The following is a 12755-nucleotide window of genomic DNA, read 5'->3' on the forward strand; positions in this document are numbered from 1 at the left end:
AGGCAATACCTCCTGGGGACCGGAGCGCAGGGGAGGGGAGAAGCCGCGAGGGGGAGGGAGATGCCGCGGGGCCCGGAGCTCTGCTTCCTCCCCCGGAGGACAAGGCTCGGAGGGTCAGCACCCCAACCACACCTCGTTCTGGGGGGACAGCATGTCCCCACGCACACCAGGAGAAGAGTGGGCCTGAGCTGCACAGCTGACAGAAGCGTAGCCGGTCATTCCGGGCGGACGCAGGCTTCCGTGTGCCCGAGGACTGAAGGGTGCCAGCGGAGCCCTCCTCCTCAGGGCGGTCACCACCAGCGCGTGCTTCCTCATGTGCCACGTTAAGAAGGAAAGCAAGCTGGGAAGTGTTTCTCAAAGTGTGGCCTCGGAACCCCCGCCCAGTGGCTGGTGAAGAAGGAGGCGGTGAAGCTGCACCGGGACCCGCGGGGCTGTTTTCAGGCACCACCCCCGGTGGCCCCGACGGGCGCCCGCTCCCACACTCTGCGGTCACGCCATCTGCCAGCCATCCCTGACGCTGGAAGGAGGAGTCCTGGCCCCGCACTTCGCAGGTGCCCCCAGAAAGGCCCCATGAGGGCAGGAAACAGTTATGCACCGTGGAAAAGACGTCTACAGGACAGACAGATGGACCCAGTTCATCAGAAAAGCGACTTTCTCCCCACCCGCTGGCCCGTTCAGCACACCGCCAGCCTCTCAGGTTCCTTTCTTCCTCCCTGTCCGCTTTCTCGGGAGCCGCAGACAGCAGAGGGCAGAGGTGCGGAGAGGGGCCTTGGGGGCGCACAGCCGGGCTCAGGTCCCGGCTCCTGCTCCTATGCTCCGAGACCTCACCTGCCAGAGCTGCTTCTGCACCAGTAGAACAGAGACAGTGGCAGCTACGTGCCCAGGGACAGTGCGGATGGCCAAGATGACAGGTGTGCCTGTTACCGGGAGGGTGAGGCAGGTGCTCCTGTCACCGGGAGGGGAGGCGGCAAGTCCTCCTGTTACTGAGAGGGGCCTCCGCCACCATGCCGCCCATGCCTGGGCACCGGCCTCCGCTCCCTCTCAGCAGAGACCGCCTCCTCCTGCAGGGCCACCTGGTGCAGTGGGCGCCGGCCCCACCCTGCGCCCTCTCCTCCTGGCTCTGGGGTGAGGCAGGCTTTCTCCTGCCTGCTTTGAGCTTCACCTCCCCGGTCAAGTCCTGCACTTACGGCCACTCTGCCTGTCTTCTGTACCCTTCCCGCTTGGCCACTGTCAGGACTGTCACCAGTGGGCGGCTGGCAATCACCTCGCATGTGAACCCCGGGCCAACTCTCTCGATGCCTGCGGGCACGGACCTCGGACCCTTGAGGGAGGCCGAGCCCGGGCAGCAGCCAGAGCCCGGGGTCCTGGACTCTCCTCTCAGCACCCACATCCCGTCGCTGCCCAGCTCTACAGAGGATTTGCCTGGATGCCCCCCGTTCCATTCTCCGCTCAAGACATTTTCCGTGGGTCCCACTCCACCTGAGACAGCAGCACGTGAAACGGACAACGGTCCCTGCACTCAGGACGCACACCAGGTCTCCTGTGTCGCATGCCGGTCCTTGCCTCTCGCCGCGGACATATTCCACTTTCTCTGTCCCGGCCCCGACGCGTCACTGCCTTGCTCCAAAGCCCCCAGAGGTTTGACATCTGGCTTCCCAGACCCCCGTTCCTGACCACCCTCAGTGACTGCCATAGTCAGGTCCTGCTGTGCTCCCCCGGGCCTCAGACACTGTCCAACCTGCTGGGTCCTCCCTCCTGGGTCCTGCGGAGCCGGGCCCTCCCCCAGACGGCCCCCCAGCTCTGGGAGCCGGACCCTGCCTTCTCTCCAGGTCTCAGATAAACATCACACCCATCTCCCCTCCCCCAGAGGGGCTTCTCTTCCTTGTGGCTGTGATGACCGCACCCTCCTTCTGGCTGGGGCCCCCAGACGTGGAGGTGGGCGGGGCCTGCTGTTGTGGCCACAAAGGTCTCCCCCCATCACCCTATCTACAGGTTCTAACAGTGCTTCAGCCCGAACTTATCCTTAATGTGTGGCTTCATCAGTACCCTCCGCGGATTTTGATGATTTCTGACTCCTCTCTTGGGAAGGGCACTGTTCCCAGACAGGCCCTGCCACCATGGGGCGCTCAGGATGGCAAGGCCCCCCAGCAGAATCCGACCTCCTCCGCCCTGGGCATCAGGGTAGGAGTCTGCTCTGAGGTCCGAGACAGAACAGGAACTCGGTGGTGGAATGGGTGGGCGTGCCCAGGGCGGGGCTCTGAGGCCGGGCGGGGCCTGTGCAGGTGTGTTCTGCAGGCTGCCTGTCCTCCAGGAGGCCTGAGGTCAGCGAGGACAGGGCAGGGCCTGCCCCTTCACTCTACAGACCAATGGGAAAGCAGTCAGCCACGGGGCTCCCCCAGGCCCTTCCCCTTCTGAGTGGGATCATGACGTGACTCAAAAGGGGACCCGCGTTACTCTGTTCAAGCTGTCCTGGGAGCCACCAGGCAGGGCAACAGTTTGGGCTCAGTCTGTCACTGGAGGTCACAGACTAGGTAACATTTACTCAGTGTCTATGTGCCAGGGACTGTCCCTACGCTTTGGGTCATCTCATCTCACTAATCCAGAAAGAGGGACTAAGAACGGAGCCAAATGGCTGAGGGGGGAGAACAAGACCCCCACCGAGCGAACTCCCCACCAGGGGCCATGGGTCAAGATGGTGACAGAGGGCCCTGTGAACAAGATCCGGTGTCTATGGGACCCCAGATGCCACCTGCTTATCGGGAAAAGCGGCCCAGTCACGGTCGGTCTGCTGCTGGCTCTGAACCTGGCACGGCTCTGAGAAGGACAGACACACGCCAGGCTTTCCGTCTTGCGTTGGATGATGGACCCCGACTGCTCAGCAGCCCGGTCGAGATCACGGTGGAGCAAATGCCCTAACAGCGTCTGCAGCGGACAGGAAGCCGGGTCAGGGGCCACCTCCGCTCGGCCTTTGCCCGTTTCTCAGCCCCGTTCATCTGTCCCCTGCGTGGCACCGACGGTCAGCTCTGCAAGAGCCCGAGGGCTGCACGGAGACAAGCTCAGCGCAGGCAGGTACTGGGGAGGGCGCTCAGCCTGGGGTGAAGGACACACACGAGTGCACACACCGTGCCGTGGCTCTGGGGTTAACCTTGCCACTGGGCAGGGCAGGGCGTGGCCTCCTGAGACCCCGTCCCACAGGGCTAGGAGTTGAAAGCTGGGTGTGTGGTGCAGGGCCCTCGGGCTGGGGGGTGCTGGGCCAGAGCTCACCCCATGGTCTGCAGGGAGAGGAAGGCAGGCCTCTGAGCCCCATGCCCATCGGATGTGGCAAAGGGGGAGGAGATGCAGCCCTGTGCACACCCGCCGTGAGACTGGTACCCGCCAAGGCCGGGATCAACGGGAAGCTCTGAGCTGCACCCGGTGAGGGGATGATCAGGCGGGTGACATTCCCACCTGGCCCAGGTGTGCTCTCTCTCAGGGAGCCCCTGCTCCCGTTTTCTCCCCTGAACCGGCTGAGCTAAGGACCACACCTCCTCAGCGTCACCCCAAAGAAACGGGAGTACACAGGGAGTGGGGGGCTCAGCACCCTGGGGTTCCCATCCATGAGAAAGATGGGTTTCCCCCTCCCCGGGAACTGGGATTAAGCCTGACATCCATGGGGGGGCTAAGGATTTACGAGGAGGGGGTGTCTATCTGAGTCTGGGTATAGCAGGAACAGAATGAGGGCTTCCTCAAGAGCCGGGTGAGTCTCACCCCTGCCCCGTGCCTCAGTTTCCCCATCCTGGCTAATCAGGATGATTGGCAGGGTCATTTATAAGAGCCACTGTGAAGCAAGGTGGGAAGTGCACTTCCAACCCGGGTACAGTCCCTCTCCCCTTCATCCCGCACAGTGGCCGGCCCTGGCTTCCCTGTGACACCTCGGAACCTCAGCACCTCGCTCTGGGGGCCTGCCAGGCCAGGCAGGATGGCAGCACCAGACCTCTCTGTGGTTGAGAGCACCTCCCTCTCCCCATGACCCCAGTCACTCTGACACACCCCAGGGTGCTGGTTTCCTCCACTGGGCTCCAGCGGGTAGGAAGGGAGGGGTCTAACCCTGCTCTGCTCCTGCCTCTGAGTGACCTTGAAAAAGTCACTGCCTCTGGGCTTCTGCTGACTCCTCTGAGGGGGCAGGTGGCCAAGACCCTTGCGGCTCTATGAAGGAAGCATAGATGGGAAGGATGGAGGGGGGTGTGGGGTCCCTGGCCCTAGGACCCTCAGAGATGGGCCTTGAATATGCCTGCAGCTGACCCTGTTCTGCCCCATTATTCAGGGATCCCAGAAAACTGCTCTGGCTCTGGGACTTTTGGTGACGTGAAGGTCACTGAGAATTTAGTCAAGGACTAAAGACACGCTGCTTCCTGTCAGAGTCCCCACAAACAAACCCGCTCCCTGGGGCTCCTTCACCACCCAACGGCTGCCCCGTTGCCACCGGGCCCAGCATCAACAAACAGGCAAACCTAGAGGAGGCCCCTCCCTCCCTGCCCCTCCCGGAAACTGCCAAATCAAGACCGGTGCCTCTCACTTCCTCCTGAATCATTTGGGGTTTAGAAGATCCTTGAAAAAGGAGAGAAAGCCCCAGGGTATGAAGCCTCTGGAGCTGCCTGGCCCAGCACTCACCACCCCTCTGACCCCCCGAGCCCCCAGCTGTGCTAGTCACCAGGCAAGAACCGGTGTTCCATCTTGGCATCCCCCCAGTGCCAACTTCTTCCCATCCAGGTTCCACATCCACACGCAAAAAAGCTTTGAGCAGGAGACCAGGTTCCACGCTTTTCGTGCCTCAACCCTCCCCCAGATGCACCTCAGTCCTCAGCGCCGAGCAGTGCCCAGTGTCTGCGACTGGCAGAGCAGAGGCCCAGGACCTGGGCCTTGGTTTCCTCCAGGAAGCCTCCAGGAGACTGCTTCTGAAGCAGGGATGTCATGCCACTGAGGCGGGTGTGCACTTGGAGAGAGTCCACAGTCGCTGTGGATATGACCTGGGGAGCCATGAGCCTGGGATCTGCAGGTGGACCAGTCTGCCCAGCTGGGACACTCCACACGCAGGTCCCCAGACCTGGCAACATGGGGCCTCAATGCGGCTTCCCTGGCAGAGCCGGCTCTTGGCACTGGAAGGGGGCCTGTGATTTTTGAGGGGGAGGAGGAGTTGCAGAGAAAGAAGAAATCCTGAAACGCCAGCGAGACAGCTGTGGCCTGAACATGGTGTATGCTAATTTCCATAAATGCTAACAGCCCGTTTCCCCAAGAGCTATTACTTATGTCATCTCCCCTGGATGTGGTTCAACACAGGGCGACTCATGAAAGGGAGGGGGAGCCGCCCCCACCAGCAGGCCCCTGCTCTCCAACCCAGGCAGAACAGGTCTGTTTCCTAAGGTGGCCCTGCCGACTGCAGGATCAAGCACCCCTGCCTTCAGCCTGGTCCCCATCACCCCAGGAAGCAAAAAAAGTTACCAACCCCAAAAATGCTGAATCACAAAGTGAGGCTGAGCAGGAAAGTGGGGGTGGGGAGGGAGATGGTGGCCAGAGAGGAAGGCAGGAAAGGGTGCCACGGGACTTGCCACCTAGGACCCCCCTCCCCCCAGGATGCTCTAGGCAAAGTGTAGCCCCCACAGGAGCCTCCAGGACAAATGCCAGGAGCAGAGCTGGGGCACGCCTGAGTAGGAGGGTGGAAAGGTGGGCAGGTACCCAGCAGCGGTGCCTCGCTGGGTCTCTGCATCCTCCTGGAGCGGCAGCAGGTAGGGTGGTGGGGAGAGGACAGAGCCTGAAGAGCCCTAGGGGCACAGGGAGGGGGGGGGGTGTGCAGGAAAAAAAGTACTAAGGTCCAGGGGAGTGGGGCCAGGTGGAGAGAGCGCCCGTGGGAGCCACTGGGAGCAGAATGGGCTGGAGGATGGGGTAGGGACCAGGAGCGAAAGGCAGGGTGAGCCTTCAGGAGCAAAAAGGTTGGAGGAATGGGGAGGACTGGCACCGGGAGCGTTCCGATGGGGCTGCGCAGAGGCCGGGAGGTGGGATGGGGACCGGGCTGCGGGGGTGGGAAGGCTGCAGGAGGCGCAGGGGACTGAGATAGGGCAGAGGGGCACGGGGACGAGGGGAGGGAAGAAGTTAGGGGCAGGGGTCGGGGACGGGAGCTGAAAGGTCAGGCGGGATGGCAGATAGGGCAGGCAAGGGAGGATCGGATGGGGGAAGGGAGATGATGGGGAAGAGAGACGATGGAGAAGGAGGTGAGCCAGCCGGCTGGAGAGGAGGTGAGGATGGGGGCGGGCGCGGGGACGCGCAGGGGAAGAGGCGATGGAGAATCACCGCGGGCCTCGCGGGTACCCGCCGCCGCTCTCCCAGTGCACGGCCGTGGACAGACAGCACGACCCGCCGGGGTCTCCCCCTGCACTCACCTGGGGGGCTCCAGCTCCGGATCCTGTGCCCCGCTCCAGATCTTCCTTCCCGCCCTGCCCTTGCGACTTCAGCGCCCCCGAATCCCGCTCTCTTCACCAGGTTCCGCCCGCAGCATCTTCACCTCGTGGGACACCCGGGACCACGCCCCTGACAGCTTATCACTGGCTGGGATTCACGTCAGTCATATTCCCATTGGCTGAGGAATCGCCAGGAATGCAAATTAGGACGGGCCCACCGCCGCGCCGATTGGCTGGTGCTGGCAGAGCGGAGCTGCTCGACTTGGGCTCTGAGTGGCCGACGACAGTGACGCGGGGCGGGTTTTCGGCCCGAGCGCGCGGCGCGCCGTCTGGCGAGGCTCCTCCCGCGGTGGCAGCGGCCGGAGCGTCCTTTGGCCGGTCCTCGGTCCGCGAGGCGTGCGGCTCCGGTGGGCACCGGGGGCCGCGGGGGCTCTGGGTCGGCCGAGGGTCCCTTCCTCGAGAGCGTGGGCCTCACCGCTCCAGAGTGGGCGCGGGCGCGGAGGGCCGGTCTCCTAGGTAACGCGGCCCGCGGCGGGCGGAACCATGTTGGCTGACGCTGCGGGGGAGGCTGGACGAGGACTCGAGACGTTGCGGCCCCTGAGCTGGCCGGGTTCTCGGGCTTGGGGTTGGGGTTGCTGCGTACGTCTCTCCGGGGGACCCGGTGCCTGCGGGGCGCGGCGGCCGGGCGGGGCGCAGGGCTGTGCCCGCGTCAGTTGCATGTCACCTCCCCCTCCGCCGTGACACTTGGTTGAGCCCAGGGTGCGGGATCCGTGGGCTTCAGGGTTTTCTTGGGGCTCGACCTCCGCCCTCTGCCCCTTGACCCTAAGTCCCGCTGCAGCTCCTCAGCGTAAGGAGAGCGCGGTGCCGACAGTCTGGGCTTTGCTGAGACCTCGGCGTTGGTCTTCCCCAGTTCGGCATCCCCGGCGGCCTTCCTGCCCCCGGAGCCCTTTCTGGGACAACTGCTGGGTGCCTGCCCCAGGCTGGGTGCCCATCCCCTGTGGGTGCCCACCCCCCGTGGGTGCCCATCCCGTGTGGGTGTCTGTCCCCTGTGGGAACCGCTTCCCATGGAGATCTCCAGACTCCCGGGCCCTTGCAGAAGGCCACCCCACTGCCCGTGTCCCCTGCCCCTGGAAGGGCAGCTGGCCTTCACCCTCTGCTGTCCAGCCTGCTGACCGGCTCCGAGCTCACCACCTGGCCCCTCTCTGGGGCCTGAACGCCGCTGTCCTGTGCACAGACGCTGAGTTGGCAGACCCAGCCTCTCTGTGTGGCAGTGCCTCGTGCTGGTTGAAGCATGTGCAGGAAGTCCAGCCTCACACTTGCATCGTGGGAGAAGGAGGCCTGGAGATGGTTGTAGGGACAGGTCTCTGTCACAGCTCCCTGCACCCTCTGCCCCCTTCTGTCACCCCTTTCTGTTGTTTCTATGGCTCACAACCCTGGAGCCTCCTTGCTAACTTGTATCGTGTCTTCCCCGCTCCACATCCATGCCGTGAGGGCAGGGCACTTGTCTGCTGTGGTCAGCATGGTCTCTCCAGGGCCTGCCTGCCACGTGGTAGGTTCTCAGAGGATATTTCTTGAAGGAGGGAATTCCAAGCAGTGCTTAATTAGATTTCCACTTATTGCCCCCAAGAGTTCTCCAAAGCGTTGGGGGGTCTCGGGTATTCAAGATCTTGTTCATTTTTGGGAAGGATGCTGCCCTGGGCCTGGACAGCTCCTCAAGGCCCCTGCCCCTCCCTTCCCCAGGACTTCTGCCCAGCTTACTGCTTCAGCTCCTGGGTTCCCTCCTCTTTCCCCCACTCCTTGCTTTCAGCCCCCCAGAAAGGAGGCACGATTGGACCCACCATCTCTGTGCTGCCCTCTCGCCCCTTGTCTCTCTCCCACTGGATCTTTGGATTCTTGAGGCCAGGGTGTTGGTCTTCTTCACGAGTGTACTGGAACAGAACAGGTGCTGGTGCTGGTTAACATCTGCTGACTAGGGCAGCAGCAGAGACCCCAAGGCAGCTTCACAGCCCCCTCTTTGTGGAGGTGGGAAGCAGACACAGGGAAGGCAGAGGACTTTCCAGAAGTCAGAGAGGGAGTGAGGATCAGCCTGTTACCTGGCCAGTGCTCTTGAACTCCACCCGCTGGGGCCTCTTGTCCCTCCGCCTCTCCTGGCCTCCGTGGGACAGCGGGACAGGCGTGGTTATAGTGGCTTTGGGGTCAGTCACGGCTGGCTGTATGGTTTCGGAACGGCTGTGTAACCTGTGAGTCTCACTGTCCTCACGGCGAGGTGGCCATGACGATGGTACTTGTCTTCCAGCGCGGTTGGCATAGCGCACGTGCAAGTGTTTGTGAGAGCCTGGCTCATGGCAGGGCTCAACAAAAGCTACTGCAGTCTCTCTGTGTGCCTCCAGCGCACTGTACCCCTCTCTTGGAAAAGGTAGAACCCTCCTGTTTTCTCTGTCGTCCTTCTAGCTCCGAAGGCCCCTCTGCCCTTCTCCGCAGCATAGTGTGTTTACGTAATCACGAACAACTTGTCACTGAGGACCTAGTCCTGACCCCGCGGAGCTCAGTCTTGCAGGACAACAGTAACTGAGCAGTGTGGTGACACCTGTGACAGGACCCGCGTGGGGAGCCACTGGCCGGGGGTGGGTGCTCACTCCGAGGAGGTGGCATTTGAGTCGACTCCTAAAGGACAAGCAGGAATTCCCCGGGTGTGCGACTCTGTATCTGTGTCTGTCTGTCCCTCTGTCAAGAGGGCAAGAGGGCGTGATATCCGAGAGGAACTGAAGCAAGGTCAGAGTGGAGGTGGAGAGGAGGGCGGGCCAGGTGGCAGCTTTTCTGCAGGGTCGAGAGGAAGGGCAGAGTCTGGGTGTCACAGCCATGCAGCTGCCTGGGCTCCCGCCCCCGGGCCTGTGTCTCAGGTGTCACCTCCCCCTCCACGGCCCACGCAGATGTTGCTGCCCGCTTCCACCTGTCCGGCTCAGTGTTTTGATTTTGCGTGGCTGTTTCTTTCAGAATGGGTGCCTTCTTCCCAGTGTGTCCTACTGGTACAGCGGGGGCCATGCCGTGTCCCCTGTAAGGGTGGCCCAGGACGAGTGTTCTTCGGTGACAGCTGTTGGCCTAGTGTGCCACTGGAAGGGGAGGGAGGCATTGGGTCAGGAGTTGGGCAGGTGAGCAGCACCTACAGAGGAGGTGCAGTCCTGGAGCCGGGGAAACTCGTGGGAGGTCTGTGCGGCTCCTTCCGGAGGGTTCTCGTGCCCGCCAGCGCTCTGGGGCAGGAAGGACGCCCCATCCGTTCCTTAGGGCGCTCGCTTTGTACGAGGAAACATCCCAGGTTTTTATTTTATTCTATTATTTTATTTATTAGCGCCCTTAGCGGAAACTGAACCCGGGTCTCTCCGTACCGCAGGCCGACGCTCCAACCGCTGAGCCAAACCGGCCAGGGTGAAACATCCCAGTTTTATAAGTCAATGGGAAAATAACATTTCTCTGGAAAAAAAAAAAATGCTTGGGAGTCAACTTTATGGAAACTTCCATCTGCTTTTGCGAATATTTATTGAGTTGTGATGGTGAGCCTGGTACCAAGGACACAGGAATGTGGGCTCCCTCTGGAGACACTTGGCCGATGAGCAGAGTACAGGGCAGGCAGCAAGGGCCATGACCAAGGGAAGTGCAGGGACCATGTGTGCTTGGGGGCTGGACCCTGGGGCCTCTAGAGCCCTCTCGGGCAGGTGGCCCTCCCACCGGGTACCGTTCGGGCCTCTTCTGCGTGCAGGTTGTGGACACCTCTCTGAGTTCTGTGGCTTCTGGAACAAACTACCCCAGAGGGGTGGCTAAAAGCAACACAGATTCATTCCTTCCAGTTCTGGAGGCCAGAGTCCGAATCTGTCTCCCCGCCTAGAGTCCCGGTGTGGGCAGGGCTGGTCCCTCTGGAGGCTCCAGGGGAGAGTCGGTTCCGTGCCTTTGCCGGGTGCTGGAGGCCACCTGCCGTCCTTGGCTCCTGCCCCCTCCTCCGCCTCCACCGCTCTCCCCGTGTCCTTGTCACCTGGCCTTTGCCTCTTCGTGAGGACCCTTCTGACTGGAAGAGGCCCGCCGGCTAATCCGGGATGGCCTCCCCACCCCAGGTCCTCAGCAGTCGCACATCCGCAAGGGGCAGAAATGCCGGGTTGTTGGGCAGCTGCCAGGGACCTTGCCATCCTGTTACACTGAAGTCCTGCGGTCTGACTCGCACGCCGGATGGACTGTTCCTCCGGCAGGAGTTTCTGTCGTTACGCACCGCTCACTTGGAAAACCGGCGCTCCGAGTTACGCAGCTTCCAAATATTGACACATTGAATCATACAGTTTCACAAAAGATCGCTTTCGCTGTGACACTAGCCATCTCCCCCGAGAAGTCTGAGCAGCGGGAAGCTGTCAGGTTCGCCGTCGGGGAGGCAGACTTTCCCAACTTTAATTTCTGCCCGAAACTTGATTTTGATTACAAGTCTTCCTTGAAGTGACAGGCGCATTTTGTTCACGATGGAGAGAGACCTGCCAAGGACAAGTCTGAATAAGCATGTTTTCTCTCTCCGCCGTTCATAGTGCAAGTGGTGTTGCTGGATGAGCCAAGTGGCTGGTCCATCAGCGCAGGGCTCACCTGGCCGGGGGGACCCTGCCTCTTTCCCAGCGGACTTTTGTTGGTTTGTATTTCCCATTTCATCCCAGAGTCTCGCAAATGCATACGCTCAGAGGTCGAGATGAGATCACATTTGCACTTCTCAGTTTCACCAAGGACATCCTTCAGTGAAGCCGATCGCTTTTAGTTGTGAGTGGTGAGGAGCAGACGAGCCTGGGCGGCCTCTGGGCTTTGGGGACCACTCTACAGAACTACTGGCCTGGGAGACCAGCCGCCGCCTTTCTCCTCGTCACTCAGTGTACAGAATCCGGCCTCTTGTCAAGGCCAAGATCTTAAGATTCTGTGTCAGCGGAAAAGAATCTCACGAAGGTTTAGATCCCTGTCTGGCTGGGAGGCAGATAACATCCTTAGTGAGCCAGGTAACACTCAAAACCTGTCCCCAGCTGGCTTCAGCGACAAGAGACATTTCCTGTAGCGGAGCCGTCCTGGGTGACCCGGTCTGCTTGACGACGTCTGGACCCACTGGCCCTTGCTCTGGTTTCTGCTCCGCCTGCTGTTTTCTTGATCTTTTACATCTTTATTGTTGACAGTATAACAGATGTAATTTGCCGCCCATTGTCCCCCTTCACCACCCTGTTGTCTGTGTCCGTGGGTTATGCATATATGCACATAAGCCCTTTGGTTAATCTCTCCCCACGCCCACCCCCTTTCCCTCTGAGCTCTGTCAGTCTGTTCCATGTTTCCACGCTTCTGAGTCGATCTTATTCATCAGTTTATTCTGTTCAGTAGATTCCACAGGGAAGTGAGGTCACGTGGTACGTGTCTTTCTCTGACTGGCTTATTTCTCTCGGCGTGACCCTCCCCAGGTTGCTCTGCCTGCTTTTGGTGTGTGTCTGAAGGCGGGGTCTCCTCCCTGGCCCCCGGCAGCTGCAGGCTGAGGGCTGCTCTGCTCCAGGGCTGCAGGGGAGAGTGTTTCACTGCACGGAACCGTGGGAGCTCTGAGAGCCCATCTCCTTGGCTCTGACGGGGTCACGCTGCCCAGCCCCACCCACGACCGCCCGCGTCCCCGAGGCCTGGTGTCCGGTGCCCAGTGTCCGTGCGTGCCCAGCCTTCACGGCTGTGCAGAGCAGCCCTGCGTGTGTGTGTGTCCCTGAAGCAGTCACCGGGCTGGGATGGTCGTGCTCTGGTTGGCTCACGAGCAGAGGGCAGAGGGGTCCTCTGGAGCGAGACGGGCACGTGTGCCGGGGACGGCGCCCCGGGGTGTGCAGGGTGGGCTGCGGAGGGTGGGTTTCAGGGATGCTGGGCCCTCCGGGATTCAGTTGGAGGAAACTTTCAGAATTGCTCTGAGCACTGTGGTCCTCACACTTTTTTTACTTATTTGAACATGAACAGTGCAGGTGAACCCAGAGGCCACGTGACCCTCAGGCTGGCAGAATGCATGACTGGCACCAGATCTTCGACCAAAACGTGGTGGTCCCTCCACACCCACAGCGCGCACGCCAGCCCTCGCGGGAGTCGACGGCGTTCCAGTGTGTCCTGAAGTGGCTCGATGGGCCGCTGGCCCAGCAGGTAGAGGGATGCGCCATTTACTGCCCAGCACACGTGGCCACCGCTGTCAGCCCGGAGGCTGTTGATTGGCACCTACTTATCTGCATCTCCCACTGTACCCATTACCGTGGGCCTTGGCATTGCGGGGAGGCAAAGTGGCCCATCAGCAAAGCGAATGCGTGA

At 61.4% G+C, this 12755-nt stretch overlaps 2 protein-coding genes across 3 annotated transcripts in view; one reads left to right on the top strand and one right to left on the bottom strand.

Annotated features, from left to right (window-relative positions):
- KCNAB2 (potassium voltage-gated channel subfamily A regulatory beta subunit 2) overlaps positions 1–6504 on the bottom strand; it is a 76190-nt gene extending 69686 nt beyond the window's left edge. For both annotated transcript variants that reach the window (XM_036255347.1, XM_036255342.1), the window contains exon 1: positions 6414–6504. The gene's annotated coding sequence lies outside the window, so the exon portion shown is untranslated. The remainder of the gene's footprint in view (positions 1–6413) is intronic.
- LOC118626842 overlaps positions 5663–12755 on the top strand; it is a 30951-nt gene continuing 23858 nt past the window's right edge. Inside the window, exons 1-2 of the mRNA XM_036256847.1 lie at positions 5663–5762; positions 12417–12593. Coding sequence (XP_036112740.1) covers positions 12459–12593 — 135 coding nt within the window. The 5' untranslated portion in view covers positions 5663–5762; positions 12417–12458. The remainder of the gene's footprint in view (positions 5763–12416; positions 12594–12755) is intronic.

Source organism: Molossus molossus, unplaced genomic scaffold (assembly GCF_014108415.1).
Source record: "Molossus molossus isolate mMolMol1 unplaced genomic scaffold, mMolMol1.p scaffold_m16_p_12, whole genome shotgun sequence".
Taxonomy (NCBI): Eukaryota; Metazoa; Chordata; class Mammalia; order Chiroptera; family Molossidae; genus Molossus; species Molossus molossus.